The sequence below is a fragment of the Cupressus sempervirens genome, chromosome 7, assembly GCF_028749045.1.
Source record: "Cupressus sempervirens isolate cs-2001-9-10 chromosome 7, ASM2874904v1, whole genome shotgun sequence".
Lineage (NCBI taxonomy): Eukaryota > Viridiplantae > Streptophyta > Pinopsida > Cupressales > Cupressaceae > Cupressus > Cupressus sempervirens.
Window position 1 is genome coordinate 931,768,949 of NC_143124.1, and position 19,497 is coordinate 931,788,445.

The 19,497-nt window shown below is 35.6% G+C and overlaps 1 protein-coding gene across 3 annotated transcripts in view; it reads left to right on the forward strand.

Moving 5' to 3' along the window:
• LOC149550625 (D-alanine-D-alanine ligase family) overlaps positions 1-19,497 on the forward strand; it is a 332,888-nt gene that overhangs the window by 19,271 nt on the left and 294,120 nt on the right. For 2 of the 3 annotated variants that reach the window (XR_016354220.1, XM_089793611.1), the window contains exons 2-3: positions 16,374-16,445; positions 17,481-17,524. Coding sequence is in view for 2 of the 3 variants with exons in the window: in XM_089793611.1 (XP_089649737.1) it covers positions 16,374-16,445; positions 17,481-17,524 (116 nt within the window). In the remaining variant the exon portion in view is untranslated. The remainder of the gene's footprint in view (positions 1-16,373; positions 16,446-17,480; positions 17,525-19,497) is intronic. The other variant, XM_089793612.1, reaches the window with a different exon arrangement.

Sequence of the window (19,497 nt, forward strand, 5' to 3'; positions counted from 1 at the left end):
GGAGTAGCAACTGGTTTACAATCCATCATTCCAAACTTAGTCAAAATATCAACAATGTATTTTCCTTGATTTAAGAAAATGTAGTCCTCTTTTTGCCAGACTTCTAGACCTAGAAAGTAATGAAAAAGTCCTAGGTCTTTCATATCAAATTCTGCTGTTAGTTCTTGTTTGCATTTAGCTATGAGATGTTCACCTGTTATAAGCAAGTCATCAACATATAATACAAGAATAATCATATCATCTCCATTTATTTTGAAGTATATGTTAGGATCAACTTCATTCTTGGAATACCCTAATTTTGTGAGATAGCTGTCTATTCTTTCATACCATGCCTTGGGTGCTTGTTTAAGGCCATATGGTGCTTTCTTTAATTTACACACATGAGAATTTTTGTCATGAGTGATGAATCCTTCTAGTTGCTCAATATATACTTCTTCAATTTCACCATTTAGGAATGCTGTTTTGACATCCACTTGATGTATCTTCCACCCTTTGGATGTTGCATTTGCAATAATGGTTCTAATAGCTGTGTAACGAGCAACTCGAGAAAATGTTTCTTCATAATCAATTCCTTCATTTTGCAAGAATATGTGAGCTACAAATCTTGCTTTGTATTTTTCAATGCTGGCATTAGGTGCATGCTTGATTTTGTATAGCCATTTAGAAGAGACAACTGATTTATTCTTTGGTCTGGGTACAACATCCCACACATCATTTTCTAGGATTGATTGATATTCTTCAATCATTGCTTCTTTCCAAGGTTTGCTTGATAAGGCTTCTTCGACATTTGAAGGCTCTGTTTTGATGAGTTTAGAGAGTAGTGCTACGTAGCATGATTGATTTCTTGTTTTCTTGCTTTCTTTGACTACTTCATCAGGTTCTATATGATTGTCTTCTATCATTTTTCTAGCCCAAAGTGGTCTACTTTTGTTGTTAGGATTTTCAGTATTCTTTGAATTTGGAATAATAGGTGTAATATGTTCAGTATCATTCTCCCTCTCATTCTCTACTGAATGATCCTCATCTAGTTCAACGATAGGTTCTGTGTATGATTCATCAATGTTCTTTGAAAGATTAAAGCCAATGACTTCTTCAAATTTTACATCTCTACTGACTTCGATGGTTCTTTTTGACCAGGGACATAGAAACTATAACCTTTGGTTGATTCACTGTATTTGATGAGGATACCCTTCTTTCCAAATGGTTCTAAATTGTTCTCTTTTCTTTAGGAATATAAATATAAACAGGACACCCAAATATTCTTAGGTGGCTTAAGTCTTGTTTGATGCCTGTAAATACTTCTCTAGGAGTTGTAATTTCCGATATTGAGTGAGGATATCTATTTTGAATATAAATTGCAATATTAGAAGCTTCAACCCAAAAATAGGTATGAAGATTTTGGTCATGCATCATAGCTCTAGCTGATTCAACAATGGATCTTGTGACTCCATTCTGTTGAGGATTATATGATACAAAAACTCCCTCTTAATCTCAACAATAACCCAAAAATCTTTAAAGATTTCTGAGATGTATTCACCTCCATTTTTTGATTTTAAGGTTTTGATTTTCGATCTAGGCTGATTTTCAACTAGTCCTTTGAATTCTTTGAATTGAGATAACACTTCATTTGATTCTTTTTATTTAAGGAAGTAGATCTAAGTTTGCCTAGAATAGTCATCTATAAAGATCACATAATAGAGACATCCATTTAGGGAAGGTACAAACATGGGACCACATAGATCAGTATGAATGAGTTCAAGTACAGAATTTGATTTGTGTACACTTTTGGGAAAGGTTTGAGTGTGGCAAGAAGATTGTGTCTGAAGGTCGCTAAAGGCCGCGCTTGCTCCATTTGTTTGGGGTCTGAAGATTTCATTGTCTAAGACTTTGAAGGTCGTGTCTGGCTTCTGCTGCTCCATTTTTGTCGGTTGCTCCATTCTTGTAAGCCAAATTGTGTTTTCCTCTGCAACTGCATCTCCATTTTTTCCAGCATCTACATTTTGGTCGCTTATGGTACCAAGTTTGAAATGTTATATATAATAAACGATATTTTTATTATTAGGTTTGTGTATGCTATAACTTGGATACCGTCGGCTATTATTATATGCAAATGTTTCAAACCTAAATGTTGTTATTATAAGATTATTATAATGAATGTTATTTTTATTACTATTAGGTTTCAATATTTTATAAGATTATAATAATAAATATTAAATGGTATTTAAATTTTTTTTAATCAATGATTCAAAAAAAATCTATTGTAGGAAAACATTTATATTTTGTGGATATTTATGTATTTTTAATTTGTACAATATTAATGTTTTTTAATGTTTATATATGATTATTAATTAATTAATTATTATTGGACTTTTTTATTATTTTTGATTTTGTAATGTTATTGTTTTATTTTATTATCGTTTTACTTTATTAGTAAAGATTAAATAGAAAGATGCTTATATGTTTTTGGAAATTACATAAGGTGAATTTAATATCGATTTTTTTCGATTTTTTGACTTGCCAAACTTCATCCAAACTTCATAGCTGCTGAACCTGAACTCGAACTCAAACCTTGTGACTTAGGGGCACACATCTATTGAGTCACTGACAAACCTTGAAATTGACCTAGCTGTAGAAGAATCTCTACTTACCATTAACAATCAAATTTCAACCTACACATCATTTTTTTTATAGAGAAATTACAAATTAATATTTTAATTAAAAATTATCAAACAAACTAAACTAGTTCGAATAATTATAGACATAGTTGAAGTTTGAAATAAAACAAGGAAAAGTGTTAGGGCTTGAAACTCTTAGAAAAAGTTGCGATTCTTGAGAATAGTGAAAAAATTAGAAATTTTAAAAAAAGATGGTGTTAAATCTTTTTGAGTTTCTATAAGCCTAGATGCAACAAAAAGGAGATGAATGATTAAAAAAAAGAAAGATTTTATTTTTGAAAACCTAACTAAGAACCCAAATTTTGCTTCAAAATCCTCTCCAAATTTGTTTCAAATCTCCAAATTGACTAAATCCTTGCAAATGACCTTGTAATACCTTGGAAGGGTTTTTTGTGGGTTGGGAGAAAAATAGACATAATGAAATGCAAACAAAACTTTTTGTTTGACGTTAAATCTATTATATAGCCGCGACTAATAAAATGACACAAGCTCATTGACTTCTCAATGAGAAGTCATCAAAAACTTTGCGAGATTTGGAGAACCTTCTTGAAGAGAAAATTTGGCGAGTAAAAGTTAGAATTTCTTGTGAGCAAAAATTTCTCACGAGAAAACTTCTCACAGAGCACTACCTTGGAAGAATTTTTTGTGGGTTGCGAGCAAAATGACATCATAAAATGAAAAAAAAACTTTTTGTTTGACGTTAAATCTATTATATAGCTGTGACTAATAAAATGGCACGAGCTCATTGACTTCTCAGAGAGTTGTCAAAAACTCTACGAGACTTGGAGAAACTTCTTGAAGAGAAAATTCGGTGAGTAGAAGTTAGAATATCTTGTGAGCAACAAATTTTGGCGAGAAAACTTCTCACTGAGAAGTCTGCAATTTTTAAATCTATGGTTGTATTCAATTCAACTTTCCATGGTTTGTTACAAAATTTCAGTGACATGGATTGCCAATGATGAGAGAATTGTTATATAGTTTTGATTGCCTGTGATTTCGTTGATTATTTGTTTTAATGGAAAAGCTAGATCTCAAATAAACATTATGGAATATAGTAGCAATTATGTGTCAATTTTGTTTCTAGAGTAATGTTCTTTTATTGTGTTATATATATGTTTGTTTTTATGGATGTTGGATCTAGTCATATCCATATTAAAGGGGCCTAAAATAATAACTATATCCATATCCAGGTCTAGATATGTACTTATTTCCCAAAAAATTGGCGAGTAAAAGTTAGAATTTCTTGTGAGCAAAACATTCTCGTGAGAAAACTTCTCACCTAGAAGTCTGCAATTTTTTAAATCTATGGTTTTATACAATCCAACTTTCCTTGGTTTGTTACAAAATTTCAGTGACATGGAATGCCAATAATGAGAGAATTGTTATATAGTTTTGATTGCATGTGATTTCATTTATTTATTTGTTTTGATGGAAAAGCTAGATCTCAAATAAACATTATGAAATATAGTAGCAATTATGTGTCAATATTGTTTCTAGAGTAATGAAAATATTCTTTTATTAGCTTATAAAATTGTGTTATATATATGTTTCTTTTTATGGATGCTGGATCTTGTCATATCCATATTAAAGGGGCCTTGAAAAATAACTATATCCATATCCAGATCTAGATATGTACTTATTTCCGAAAAATTCTTGACATTTCTTTGTTTAGTTCTTAATGACATAGCTTAGGTAGTGGATTAAGACACTATGTTTACATATGTTCTACTAGAGCATTGTTAGACCATTTCATGGCATGTGTCAATCCATCTAGTACAACCTCTATTGGAATACTTCAAGGTCTTCTCAGGGCATATAGCAGTCAATCATTTATGTAAGTAGTGGTGGAAAATGGGAATAGTGTACCATGGCATTACTGAGTGATCCTTAAGAAATTAGCTGGAACATGGAGGTGGATGGAATTATTAATTTTTATATATTAAAGCATTCATATCAATGTTCAAAGTTGCATAAGAAGCATTGCAATGTCAAGATGAAGGTTGTGATTTATGTTAAAGATATAGCTGCATAAGAGACCATTTTTATACTTGCAGTGATTTGCTTTAAGTTTTTCTCAAAAATATACTTATGATGATTCTTGGTTCTTTGTTCTGTTTTGGTTTGGTCATGGTGATGTTCTTTTTATTTGATTCCTTTCACTTGTTGACAGACTTTGGGCTCATCGTGCTAAGAGAATGCTCTTCTCCCTTCCTTCTAAAATCTTCTTAGATGAAGATCTCATGAAGGCTCAGGTTATAGAGCTCAAACAAGCTCGCAAAGTTGTGGCAGATAGGAGGCGGGATGGTAAGTGGGCAATTATTAGAAACCTGAAAGTAGTTATTAGAGATTCTGCTCCCAGTGGTTGGGAAGAGAGGCAGGCCCCCAAGGCCAAATGACTGTCCCACCAGCAGTCGGACAAGAGGGAGACCCCCACTTGGTCCCTTCTTGTTAACTGCTGGAATGGTAATGGATCTTTATGGTCATTACCTGGTCTTCTTTGTGATGCTGTGGGTACTGATGATATTCTTGTTATTACCGAGACTCACGAGAGTCCCGCATGTCCTCTTCCAGGTGTTAACGATTTTTAGCGGTTATCCATTTGTCGTGATGAGTTTCGTGTGTCTGGTGGCGTACGGGGCTCGGGTGGTGTCTCGTGCTTGATTAAGGATAATATTTTCAGCAGCACTTCTATTGTACATTTAGACACATTTGCCAGATTTATGTGGGTCCATATTGACCGTAAGTGTCACCGCCAGAGAGATCTTTATTTGGCTGCTTGCTACTTTCCACCGGCCTCCTCTCACTATGCTATTCATGCTACCGATGATGGGGACCCCTAAATTGATCTTTGTGAGACCATCTCTTAGTTCGCTATTCTAAGGGACATTGTTTTACTCGATGACTTTAATGCGAGAACCAGAATGCTCCAGACTCCACTATATGATTGCAGTTCTGATTCCATATGTTCCATTGTGATTGATCCTGCCTATTTAGGGCTTCAGAGGTGTTTCGAGGATGTGCATGGGCCGTTATCCGTTTATGGCAGACATTTGTTGCGGCTTTGTGAGTCTTCTGGATTAGTGATCTTGAATGGTCTCTCCTGCTTTTTGGGTTCTGAGATCTTTACTTGTTGGCCTCATGGGGGTGGTGCTAGTGTCGTTGACTACGCTTTGACCTGTCCCTCTTTCATTTTGTGTATTCGTAGTTTCACGATTTTGCGCCTCCCTCTGGTTGATCATGCTCTCCTCAGTACTCATATTTGCCTCTCCCCTCTCGTGTCGCCTCATTATTCTTCTCCTATCACTGCTCGCTCGCCCATTCGCTTCCACTTTCTCGATGGTGATTGTGAGCTCTATTTCGCTCATCTCTCGAGACTCCTCAGCCCTTCATGCTTCTCGGACTTGTTTGAGGCCACCACCATGTTTGACTTGCTCGCGTTGGCTATCCTTAAGTCTGCCACCCTTGCCATTCCTCATCGTCCCCCTTTGCTCCTTCGTAGCAAGCATCGTAATACCTGCCCCATGAACCAGTGATTTGATTCAAACTGCAAGTCTTTTCATCATCTTTTGAGATTTGCTTTCGAGGTTCACTCCACCGACTTTGCTAGTATTCGCTTGTCTTATCTCCGTTTGCTTCGGAACAAGAAGCGTAATTTTATTGCTTCTAAGTGCAAATCTCTTTGCTCCACGCTGATTCGTAATCTCCAGCTCTTTTGGCGCACCCTTTTCCCCCATACCCCTCCGCCCTCCACCCTCGACTTTCGCTCCCTCACCTCGCACGCCACGACTCTGTATGACATTCCTGGGCAGCCTTCCATTCACCCCCCTTCACCTCCTTTCATCCGCCTTTTCACCCCCTCCCACATTTTTGAGGCTATCAGATTCATGAAGTATAGTCATGCTGCTGATGAGGAGGGTTTCCAGGCTGAGCTTTTCAAGTTTGGTGCCTCAGTTCTAGGCCCCTATCTCTTTATTCTTTTTAATAGAGTGATTCACATTGGGTTTCTGACCTCCTGGTCTAGGCATTTGATCTTTCCCATTCACAAGACCGGCCCTGTCTCTGATCCAAGGAACTACATAACCATCATGATTGGGCATACTTTTGCCAAATTGTATGCGACAACTCTTAATGCTATGCTATCTGCGGAGCTCGACAGGATTGGAGGAAGGGCTAGAGGGCAAGCCGATTTTCGTGCCGAGTATCAAACTATGGATCATATCTTCACTTTACGGGCTATTATTGAGGAAGCTAGACACAGATCTAAGAAGGTCTATTGTTGCTTTGTTGATTTTCGCAAAGCTTTCGATTCTATTCCTAGGGTGGCACTATTTGAGAGACTTAGGGAGATTGGTATTTCTGAGATGCTTCGTATCGCTATCATGAGACTGTTGTTGGCAGATTCTGGACTCTGGAGGGCTTCTCGGATCCGATCCACAGCACTATTGGGGTTAAGCAGGGTTGTCCGCTCTTGCCTACTTTATTTGGGTTGTATATTGATGAGCTTGAGGATTTTCTCCTAAAGTCTTCACTTACGGGTGATGGCTGCTATCTTCATGAGGTTCTGATTTCTATCCTTTTTTTTGCGGATGATGTGGTTCTCCTTGCTTCTTCTCCAGACAGATTGCAGAGACTTCTTGATGGTCTGGCTTTATTTGGTGATCAGAGACAGCTTGTTGTTAACTTGGGTAAGACTTGGATCATGGTCTTTAACTGTTTAAAGATATCTCATCTTCACTTTATTTTTTAGGGTCAGGAGATTGAGATTACTTCATCCTACACCTATTTGGGGGTCATGTTTTCTGGTCTGTGTTTCAGTAGGAGACCTGCTATTCAACCCAGAGTTAATAAGGGTATGAGTTCTCTTGCTTTGCTTGAGAAATAGTGTTTCAGACATCACTTCCAGGATACCTCGTTTAAGTTATCTCTTAGACGTTTTGGTGCAGCCGACTGTCATTTACAGCTCTGTGGTTTGGGGCCCTTCTCTTCTTAGCTCTGATTGGGCCTCGGTTGAGCGGATTCAGAGTTTGTTCTTGAGGCGCATCATCAGATGTCACAGGTTCATTCCTCATAGTATCATTTTAGCTGAGTTTGGTGTTCATCCTTTCAGATTCGCGGCCATTTTTGATTTGGTCTGGTTCCTTCATCATCTTCGTGGGTTTACTGATATTGCTGTGGATCGGAACCGCTACTCCTCCTTCGGTCTCCATTGTGGCTGCTGAGTCTAGTTCTGGTTCTCGCACACGTTGTTGGTATGCATAGGTTTCTTCTCTGTTGAGTTCGATTGGGATTAGCATGGATCATCTCCCTCCTTTTCAATTCTCTTTGGATGCCCTTGCTCATCTTCTCCCCTCTCGGCAGGAGCTGAATGAGCATGTTCGTCTTGATATCTATAGACTTTACATTTCTATTACTTAGATTAACCCTCCCGGCGGGTTGCGTCCACGTATCTCTTTTTATGCGGAGCACTTTCTTGAGATATCTGATGGGATCATTACCCGTCCTTGCTATCTTTTACGAAGGTGGTCCCATGCCTTGTGGATCTCTTTAGATTCTTTTAGAGTTGGTTCCCACCGTCTTTGTGCTCAGACTGATCATCATATTGATTGTGAGGAGCGGATCTATTTGCTTTGTACTTTGGGGGAGGTGGAGAATGAAGCTCATTTCCTTTTTCGATGTCCCATCTACTATGAGATTAGAGGAAGATTCTTTTGTTTGTTCAGAGATTGCGTTTCTCTACATAACTTTTTCAGCTACTATGATCAGAGATGTTTTGCTCTTTATATTCGGGAGGCCACCACGCCCCGTGATAGCACGATCCAGTCATTGCTTCCCCACCGGCCCCCATCTACTCAGCTCATTATTGCCTTTTTCACACCATTATCCCCTTTGCGTGGTGTGAAAAGATCTTCCAGCTCTATTCAGGCTAATGGGTTTTCCAGATGTGTTAGATCTTGTTTTGACTACTTGCACCAGTGACGCTCTTCTAGGAGTGGTCAGAGATAGGGCAGTGATTCTTCGCATCGGCAGTTGTTTCATTCCGTGATAGATTTCTTCTCGCCCAAGAAAGATTCCTTGTGCTTTCTTGGTCTCTGTTCTTTGTTGTTATTTCTTTGGCTGTTTTTGTTTTGTTCAGACATCTTTGTATGCTCCTGCTGGGATTTGCTTTATTGCTGTAATCTTTTCAGTCCCATAGACCTCTTTTGGTCTTCTGTTGGACATTAATATCATTATCTTATCTTATCTTATCTGGAAGTTGCAAAGATGATTTTGTCTTCCTTTTCTGTTCTTTTGTTGGTTCTGTCCGGCCTCATGTCACTGTTTGACCCTTATTTGATGGCTTTGCATCATGTATGGATGACTTGGCACTTGTTATGTCTTAATCGCCGATTCAAGGAAGCTCATATTGTGGTGTTATTGAAGAGTATTCATTATGGCTATAACAGACAAATGTCTCTTTGTATTCCGCAGGAGTCTCTTTGCTACCATGAAGTTCTTTTTTCGAGCATATAAAATCATTAGAGACATCATTTGTTTGGGAAATCACGTGGATGTGAAGATGAACCATCAGTCTTGTAACTATTGTCAAGCATTTTTGATATGTTTTGAGCAGGATTCTTTGGCTTTTGTGATCCAAGTCTTTTGAGGATATATTGAGCATGGCAGAGATTGTTTGCATTTTATATATTTGTATATATTGATATGTCTTTCAGCTGAGCAGGGTTGAGTTTATTATTTTTAAGAGGGAGATGTTATTGTGCCTGCGTCAGGTATCTAGTTGATTTTTGCGGAACCGTGTGTGAATTCAGTGTAGGTGAAAGGATAGCAAATTATGTGATTGTGCAAACTTGTTATTATCTATGATAACAAGCATTGTGTTTGAATCAGATTTGTTTGCTGTATGATCTGTGTATGATCGTTTCAGTGTGTATATCATTTTCTTTAGTCTTGAGTATCTGTGAGGCTCAGTGAAGATGCGATTCTTGTGATAAGCTTGTGAGCTTTGTATTGAGTCCCATAGATTATTTAATAAAAGAGATCTTTTGGTGTGGCTGGGGTTTTCCCTCGAGTATGAGGGTTTTCCCATGGTAATTAATCATGTCATCTGTTCATATGATTTTCTAGTTTTTTTGTATATTGTATTTATATTATTCTGTTTGAAATATATACATGGTATCAGAGTAGGTCTAAGGAAATGATCCAAATCAAAAGAGGAAATTTGGACTCTAGAAGATTTGTAATGACTAATGGGTGTCAAATATGTGGCTTGATGGTTATTGAATATTGAGAAATTCTTGCTAGTTGCTTGCTGATGGAAATTTAGGAGATTATCATGTCCAAAGCTTTCTTTCTTTTTTACATCAACGAGGAGGATGCTTGTCTATGCTTACACGATTAGCATCCACATCTATGAAGATAGCAGATGTGCTGGTGTTCAAATTCTTCATTCTCTGCCTGCCCTATCACTGTGTGATGATTGAAGATTAATTGGTGGACTGTGAGGGAGAAGTTTGAGGTACAATCTTATGTTAATGAGTTCTTTGTGAGGGAGAAGTTCAAGGTGCAATCCCTTGTTAATGAGTTCTTCTTTATGAGGGAGAAGCTCAAGGTGCAGTCCCTTGTTATGAGTTCTTCTCGGTGAGGGAGAAGTTCGAGGTGCAATCCCTTGTTAACGAGTTATTCTCTGCAAGGGAGAAGTTCGAGGTGCGACCCCTTGTTAATGAGTTATTTATTTATTTATTTACTTTCTACAATATTATTCCTTGTAGTCAATTTAATTAATTTATTCATCCATTGTAATTTTATAATTATTTAATTTTATTTGTATTTAGATCTTATTTTATTGATAATAGATTATATTATTATCCAATTTTATATACTATAATAATATTTTATTGCTCTTTCTTACTTTATATAAATTAATACTAATTGTAATATATGATTTTGTTATCATTATTCTTTTCATACTATTACCTTTTTAAATTATTATTAAAATTTTATCTTAAAATGGGGACATGACAGAGAAGCTTGGGGCACAAACCCATTGTTAATGAGTTCTTCTTTGTGATGGAGAAGTTTTAGATGCAATCCATTGTTGATTAGTTCTTTTTTGTGAGGGAGAAGTTCGTGGTGTGATCCCTTCTTAATGAGTTCTCTTTTGAAAGGGGAAGTTCGAGGTGCAATCCCTTGTTAATGAGTTCTTCTCCATGAGGGAGTAGTTCAAGGTGCAATCCATTGTTGATGCATTCTTCTTTGCAGAAGAAGTTTGAGGTGAAACCCTTGTTCCACCCTTTGGGAGTAGCTATGGTGGATCCACCCTCTGGGAGTAGCCATGGTGAGAGTCATGTGTGAGACTCCATGACTCAATTTCTTGTTCTTTCACCCTCTAAGAGTAGCCACGGTGAATGCCATGCTGAGATGACAATATTATGTTGAGAAAATCTGTGATGAGATTTTGTTATTAACACTTTTTTTGGTTGTAGCTCTTTGTGCTTGTCACACTATAATATAAAAATGATCTCTCTCTTGCTAAGATGGTGTGTTAAAGATATAGCTACAGTGGTCTGCTTCGAGATTTTCTCAAAAATATACTTGTGATGATTCTTGGTTCTCTGTTTTGTTCTGGAAGTTGTGAAGATGATTCTGTCTTCCTTTTTATTGTTTCACTTGGGAAAGGCTCAAATTTGTTCTGTTGTTGGTCTCGTCTAGATTCATGTCACCATTTGACTCTTATTTGGTGACTTGGCACTTAATATGTCTTGCCGCCAATTCAAGGAAGCTCATATTATGGCTTTATTGACGAATCTTCTTTATGGTTGTAACAGATGGAGGTCTCTTTGTATTCCATAGTAGTGACTTCCCTACCATGATGTCTTTTGTTCAAGCATATAAAATCATTAGAGACATCGTTCGTCTGGCAGATTGCATGGATGTGGAGATGAACCATCAGTCTTGTAGCTGCTATCTAGTGTTTTTGATACGTTTTGAGCATGATTCTTTGTCGTTTGGTGATACAAGTCTTTTGAGGATATGTTGAACATGGCAGAGGCTGTTAGCATTTATATATCTATCTTTCAGCTGAGTAGGGATGGGTTTATTATTTTTAAGAGAGATGTTATTGTGCGCGTGTCAGGTATCTAGTTATGTGCTTTTTGCAATATCATGTGTGTAACATAACATTTTTAGTAGGCTGAAAATTGAGAACATATTCTAAGATTATAACCAAACATCATAACAAAATGACATAAAGTAGTTGAAATCCATTACATCATATAGAATGGAAAACTATCAACTGAATTCATTATACATAGATAAGTAGTCAAAATTTAAGCAACAACTATATCCATTTCATATGAAAGACAACTGATATAACTTCCATAACCAACTTCTACATTTACACTTTGAAAGAAACTACTAATTTAACTATATCTACAATTATGCATTTCAAAGTAACATAGAAAGTATTTACAAATAAAAGATTAAGAATTTGTACATGAAATGTGACAACTGTTGATGTGTTGTGCAAGCCTTGACATCTAGTGAAGAGAAGCATTGACATAGGCTTAACCTCCCAACCGTGGACCTTAACATATCCCCACACAATCTTTTATGAGAAAGACCCTCCCTACCCTGGGCTAGGCTTGGGGCACCATAGTCCTGCCATCAGAGCATTCCGGTGTTAGAGTGTCGGCTAAGCAGCAGACAAGGTTGAGGAATTCCTCCATCAACTTTTCCTCTGTCAGCTAGCACTCTTGACCTCTTGTGATCAATTGTGGCTAGCATGTCTCTAATCTACTTTGGCCAAAGATTTAGATGAGCAAATGAACAACCCGATCACCATCGCTTGACTTGACAACTGAATATACTTTGGACAATCATGAGCTGACTTGGACTAAACAGTTTCCTTTTTTAGATGTTCATGCTCTTTGGTTATTGATTCTCACTTTATTCCTGCAGGGATACCTCTCCTCTTCACCCATTTATACTTGACCTTGTTGGTCTTGGGTGCATCTTAGGAGATAGGCCGGTATCTATGTACTCTTTATCAATCATAACTTATGTACGCAAATCTGATTCTTATCTCAACTGGTATATGGATAGTACCACTATAAAGTCAGATATATCCTTTGTGAAATATGAAGGGATATGCTTATACCAACGTTCAGTATTAAGCATTGTACAAGTAATTTGTCAACAGACATAATGGAGTCACTTCGGTTTTGATTCTGTGGGTTTGTACTAGCACCCGACATGTATGAAAAAAGAATAATTACATAAAATGGAAAACAAAGCTAATGTTCTATCAGAGTTCTTAATATACTTGAGCCTTGGCATTGGCTAAATACTTATTCAAGATTGTGGATGCATTTAAATTCTATCATTCCTTGTGGAATTTATCTGAGAGAATGCAACGCAAGAGACATACATATGAAATAAGAAATAAGATTGGTCGAATGATTTCATGACTTGAGATTGTAACTTCAGATTTGATGCCATGGTTTGGCAATACAACTCCAACACGGAAATATTGTCAAGTGTGGCTGATACTACAATTGAGGTATCAAATTATGATTCTCCAAGTAACGCTGTTCTGAGAAGTTGTAATGGAGAGAGGAGGAGTTTCAGTTTAGAGCAATCGCATGAGGAAAGAAATGATTTTCGAATGCTCGAACCTAGCTGCGAGGAGAGTAAGTAATGTCTCTCGTAGCTTCATCAGTTACAAGAAGGAATCCCAATCAAAGCCAAATATGGGTTACAAGAAACATAACTTCCAAATTTTTAAAAGAAAAAAATAAAGCTGATATGAAGGTGACAAGCGCCCATCAATATGGAGCCAAAAATTAAGACATAAAGATTATACTTTCTCATGATATATATATATATATATATATATATATATATATATATCATGCTATTGAATTTTTACCTATAATTGTACATACATATACATATATCTAGATGTTTGTGTAATCTTGAGAGTATATATAATTCCTTTTTATCATTATATTCTCTCTAGGGATACACGCATATATGTATATATACCTGTACATGCAAATTATAGATATTAACAGAATATCATGGTGAAATTATATATTTATATATATAAAGTTATGATTGTTGACCGCTTCTACAGTCTCAAAATAAAAGAGAGATAATAGTTCTTCTCATGATATTAAATGTTAAATGTTTTCTCTTGTTTTAAGAATCGACCAAGTAGCTCATGACTGTCCAAGGTGTACTCTGTTGCCTAGCCGTTAAATCCTTCACCAAAGTAGTTAGAACCCATACCTGATGGTTTGACGATGGGGACTAAATTGATGCCCCATTTCTCAAATCCCATTTAGCAATGCAATAATAACATGTTCCTCCATTTAAATTGTAATATCAAGAAAAACACAATAAATGATAATTGTCACAATGGCTAACCACTACTAACATTTCTCTTAAAATATAAGCATTCATTTTTAGTTGGAATAACAATAATCAACTAACAAGTCATTTTCACATGCATCAATTTGGTTAATCATAACTTCTATTTCACAAGATCATGATATCTGAGAGTTTTTAACTAACTATTACAATGACTATGAGATTATTTTAAAAGATAAAAAATTTGGGATGTAACAATGTGCGACTTTAGCATATGTAAAATATTAGCAAATTATGTGGCTATACAAGGTTGTTATTATCTACGATAACAAGCGCGGTGTTTGATTCATATCTATTTGGTGTATGATTTGTGCATGATCATTTCAATGTGTGTATCATTTTCTTTTGTCTTGGGTATCTGTGAGGCTCAATGAAGATGTGATTCTTTTGATAAAGCTTGTGAGCTTTGTATTGAGTTTTGTAATGTCCCCATTTTTTTAGCAGGTTCCTGTAGTTGGTTGAGTCAGTTCATTATAGCGACCCTCATGAGCTGATGGAGTGATTTGTGGGTCTTAGTTGCCGACTTACTATTTTCAGTAAGTCTATTTTTGGCAGTGCAATGGGTGGCTTTGGTAGTTGGTCGTCCCCTGCAATGCATACGGTTATTATTTGCACGAGCTCTTATTTATTAATTATTAAGTCGCATTATTATAATAATGTCATTAAGAGATATCTCTAAAAAGTTGAGTTCTTTTGGGAAACTCTGCAGTTTTTGGAGTTGTATCTTTTTGGAAACTCTTTGCACCAAAGGGTTATAAATATGACCTCTTTGTAGTGGAAGAGGCATCCAATTATTTTATTTTCTTTTTGTTGTCTTGGTGACTTTTCTGAAGTTCTGATTTTTGTGCCCTTGCTGAAGTATAAGGGTTTGGAGCTGAGTAGTACTTTGTAATTCACAGCTGAGGTATTGTGAATTAGTCTCTTGGGAATTGTTGAATCACTGCTGAGGGTTAATCTAAAGCTGAAGCTGTGAATTGTAAAGCCAATTTAGTTCACTTCTCCTCTGTGACTATGGTTATTGAGAAGTGGACAGAGTTAGTGAGCAGGTTTCGAGCTTTGGGTGGAATTGAAGACTGAATTTCTTTACTGTGTATGCCTGCGTTCTTGGCTGGGAGTTCACATTGACTATTGGAGGGCTGTGTTGCATTCAGGGAGCCTACATTGTGTTTAGGAAAAGCTGCTATTTAATTATAGAGGCCTGCATCCAAGTTGAAGGGTCTGCTGTGTGTATTTGAAGATTGGTGTGGTTTTCAGGTCACTTGGAGGCTGCGAACAGTTGTCCAGTATTCAAGCTCAGAATTGAATATAAAAATCACAGGTTCATTCTTAAATAAAAATCAGAATTGAATACAAAACTTTGCAATTTATTTCAAAGTAAATATTGTCATTGCTTGTATTTCCTTTCATATATCTATATTTGTTTCAACACATATATATTTAAAAATCCTAAATTTGCAAAGAGCAAGAAGCTAAACTTGTGAATGATCAAAGTATGATTACCAAGTGTTTGACAAAATGCCACATTGTTGATTAGTAAAGGAAAGTGATGCTTGTTTAAATTATAACTGGCTAGGGGTTATTACAAGTTCCATTGATTATTTAATAAAATGGATATTTTGGTGTGGCTGGGTTTTGCCTTGATTAGGAGGATTTTCCCAGGGTAAACAATCGTGTCATCTGTTCATATGCTTTTCTAGTGTTTCTGTTTATTGTATTTATACTATTCTGGTTTGAAAACATTAACAATTTATACTTGAATACTCACAGAAACTCTTTTCAATGTAGAAATATGGCTAGATTATTTAGATTAAAAACTTGACAAATGATTGAAGTACAAACTTCTGTGGGAAGTTTGTGGGAAGGGGAACATTCTGTAGCATCCTTGTCATAGACTGTATTAAGTTCATCCATTGATTTGTATGATTTGATGAACATATAAGCTTAGTGATACATTAAGAATTTTTTTGATAAGTGGGATGAAGGAATCCCTTTTCTGATCACCCTGCTATTTTTCTACAGTGCTGATTATACCTTTCTTCATATGATGTAGGATCTGCTCTTTTTAAAAATTCATTTTGCACATTTGCATGCCTTTTTTCATAGTTCTGTAAGGGGCTGGATTGATTAAATTATGCATGTTTATTTATGTGTTTTATTTTAAGTTTTTTTAAAAAAATGCATAGGGATGGAAATCTTCTTTACTATTGAATGATGTCTTCCCACAATTGGAAAGCTTGATCAGATTGTAATCAGTTTTGATTCTTGCAACAGGGTGAAGATTTATCTGTGAGCTGCTATTATATTGATTATGAGCTCAATGCTTATGCAATATCTTCTGCACAGGTTTGTTCTTTAGCAAGGGAATTCTTTATTTTAGCTTTAGATGTTGAGGTTGGTGAAGGTTTGCACAACAGTCATTGTTGCAACTCACTGAATATTGTGCTAAGTATGGTTAAATTTTGGGTGTACAAGAAACTTCTTTGCATATCATGCAATTAGAAGTATGGTTGGTTTGTTTGTCTTAGAAATTTTATGAATTTTGACAAAGAAAATATTCTCTATCCGTACAGTTACGTTTAGTTTGAGAGCTTAATACAAAATGATATTTGTGTTTCAAGAGTCTACATTAAGTGAAGCATACTATCATGAGAAGAATAATATTTTGTGATTTGCCCAGGTTCTATAAAGGAGTGATTTTTTTTAATGAGTGCTAGGGCATAATAAGAGGAAACTTAACTGTACTTAGTTGTTGTTGATTTCTTACATGGTACAATTCAGACTTTATTTTAAATTGTGAGGTTAAAAGCTAGGTTTGGCATAGTAAATTTTTAGTTGGTGAGCTCAAATTAACAGTTTGTACCCTCCTAAATCACTTCAGTAGAAGTCGACAGGTTCCTATAAAGGGGTTGATTTTTGTTTTGAATACTAGGACACAGTAATGAGGATCTTAATAGTTCTTAGCTGCTGATTGGATGCATAAATCAATTGGGGATTTATTTTAAACAACATTATTTAGTGAGGTGAAAAGACAGTTTTGGCCTACTTAATTTTATATGATGAGCTCAAATTACCAATTTGTATGTTCCCGAGTCATATCAAAAGGTGTAGTATATTGTTGATAAATATTTCTAGATGTAATTACTGGTTATCTGTTGGCTGCACAATTAGTTCTTTCTAGACAAAATAAATCCAAGTCAATATCTCAGAGGCATGTAGATGAGAACAAGGTCACTAGTCATTTAGAATTGATAGTTCCTCCTTGTGATGTAAAATTTGAGCAAGTAGATTTGGTTACAAGATTTAGGTTTATTTTGACATTCTTTCCTTACGCTATTGCAGTATTATAAATGTTTATAATAACTTTTTGTTTTTGGACAGATGTATTCAAATACTCCAGCTGATTTTGATTTCAAACTTGGCAGGTTAGCAAATTAATCAAAATGAGCTATCACTTAATGATAAAGGAAATTCTATTCTCACTTTCCAGTATAAAAAATGAGATTCACTGTTAGTAGTCAAAGACAAAATCTATGTAGAGCTAAGAAAGGATGGGGAAGAACAGTATTGATTAGATTCCTTTTTGAAATTTATGCATTAGCAACTTTTATTTATGTCTGCTTCTTCTGCATGATCGTTGATTGGCTACTTGGTTTCCTATGATTGTTTAAATGATTGGTCAACTCTATTTTATTTCTTTTAGAGTAAATAAATAATGCACTGGTTTAGTAGTACTCACAGTTGGACTGTTGATAGCTATTAGTATCATCTGGTATCCATTTCAAAGATGGCTTTCTTGAATGGGGGCAAATCTGTGTACTGCACTGGTTATCTTCTTGAAACATTGCCAGCACTTTAATTAATATCTAACATAGTTATCCTGAAATGCACTTGTGATGTCTGGTATTGATTTTCCTTCTTAGAAACACATCTCAGTCCCAGAAATGCATATAGGTGCATCTCCACATACCCCAAGACTTAAAGCTGATTCATCGCAGCATCTCCGTATGGGAAGACACAAAACATACTACAGATTTTTCTTGTACATCTCATCTAATTACTTGTTTCTTTTCCTCCTCTTGTGCTAAGAATTGGTTGAGCAAAGTCAAAAAGTTTTGAAGAAAAAAGTTAATAGACTGGTATTTGGATGATTATTGTGTAAAAAAGTTATATATATCTATTAGCAGATATTTTTCTTAGCAAAGCTTGAAATGGTTACTGTAAGAATACAAAACCTTGAGAATAATTAAGATGCCTATGCATAAACAAGCATTTTCATTTGTTTGAAATTCGAAATAGGGGTATTCTATGTTAGTAGTTTGATCTAAATAACTGTTGCATTTCTCATTAGAAGATGTACTTAAATAATTCGTTCTTCATTGTCATCACCTACACAAAAGGCATTCAAGTGTATTCAATCCTTGCCCTTACACCATGGATGCTCCTGCATCAGATTGTCACATACAGTGAAGTTTAGGAGGAATAATGGATTTGCACATATCATGGTATTCATATTAATCTGAGGAAAAATGTACTACATTTTTAAAATCCAGATATAGTATATGTGAAAGTAATATCAGACAGTGATTTGGTAATGATGAATAATGCTGATAAAATGTTGCATATGCAAGGTTCTAAGAACTGGTAACGGAACCTTCTTTATTCTGTGTATTTGGTACATGGCATACATTTGGGAGTTTTATGGCTGGCTAGCTTCTCTTTACTATGTCTATACGTTGATATGTAATGACAATTATCTATGTAGATATACATTTATGGTGTTAAAAAGCTGTGATGTCTAAATGATTGTTAATGAAAGATGTAACAGTTATTCTTTCACATGTGTGATTCTTCACCTTCTATTGGTTAGGTTGACTAGCATAAGAAAGTAACAATTGACTCTGGATTGTGGGGCATAGCTTTGCACCCTATGGAAGTGCTGCCCCCTAAAAATAGTAAGTCCAAAAATAGCAATCTCGTGACAAAGACCCCCAAATCCAAGCATCAGCTCACGAGGGTCGCGATAATGAGTTGACAAATCCATATTCCGAAGACCTGCTAAATCGGGGACATTACAGAGGGGTATGAAATTGGGTGAAAAATCATATTAATGCCATCAATTATCCTCTACATATAGTCAATAATTATTTGTCTTTGGACATGGGTATTAGATATGGAATTTCAATGTATTATTTGCCTATGATTTGACTATCTGCTATATTTCAAGCTTCAAAAAGAAATCTTATTTGTATATTTGATATGGCAGTTGCTAAATGTTGAAAAGAAATTGTCATTTTGAACTAGTGTAAAGTTCTCTTTCCGTTATGTTATTGACTGAGAAATTAAGGCTTCTTGGCATTAAGGTTATGTTGGAATTTTTGTAATATATAAAATAGTA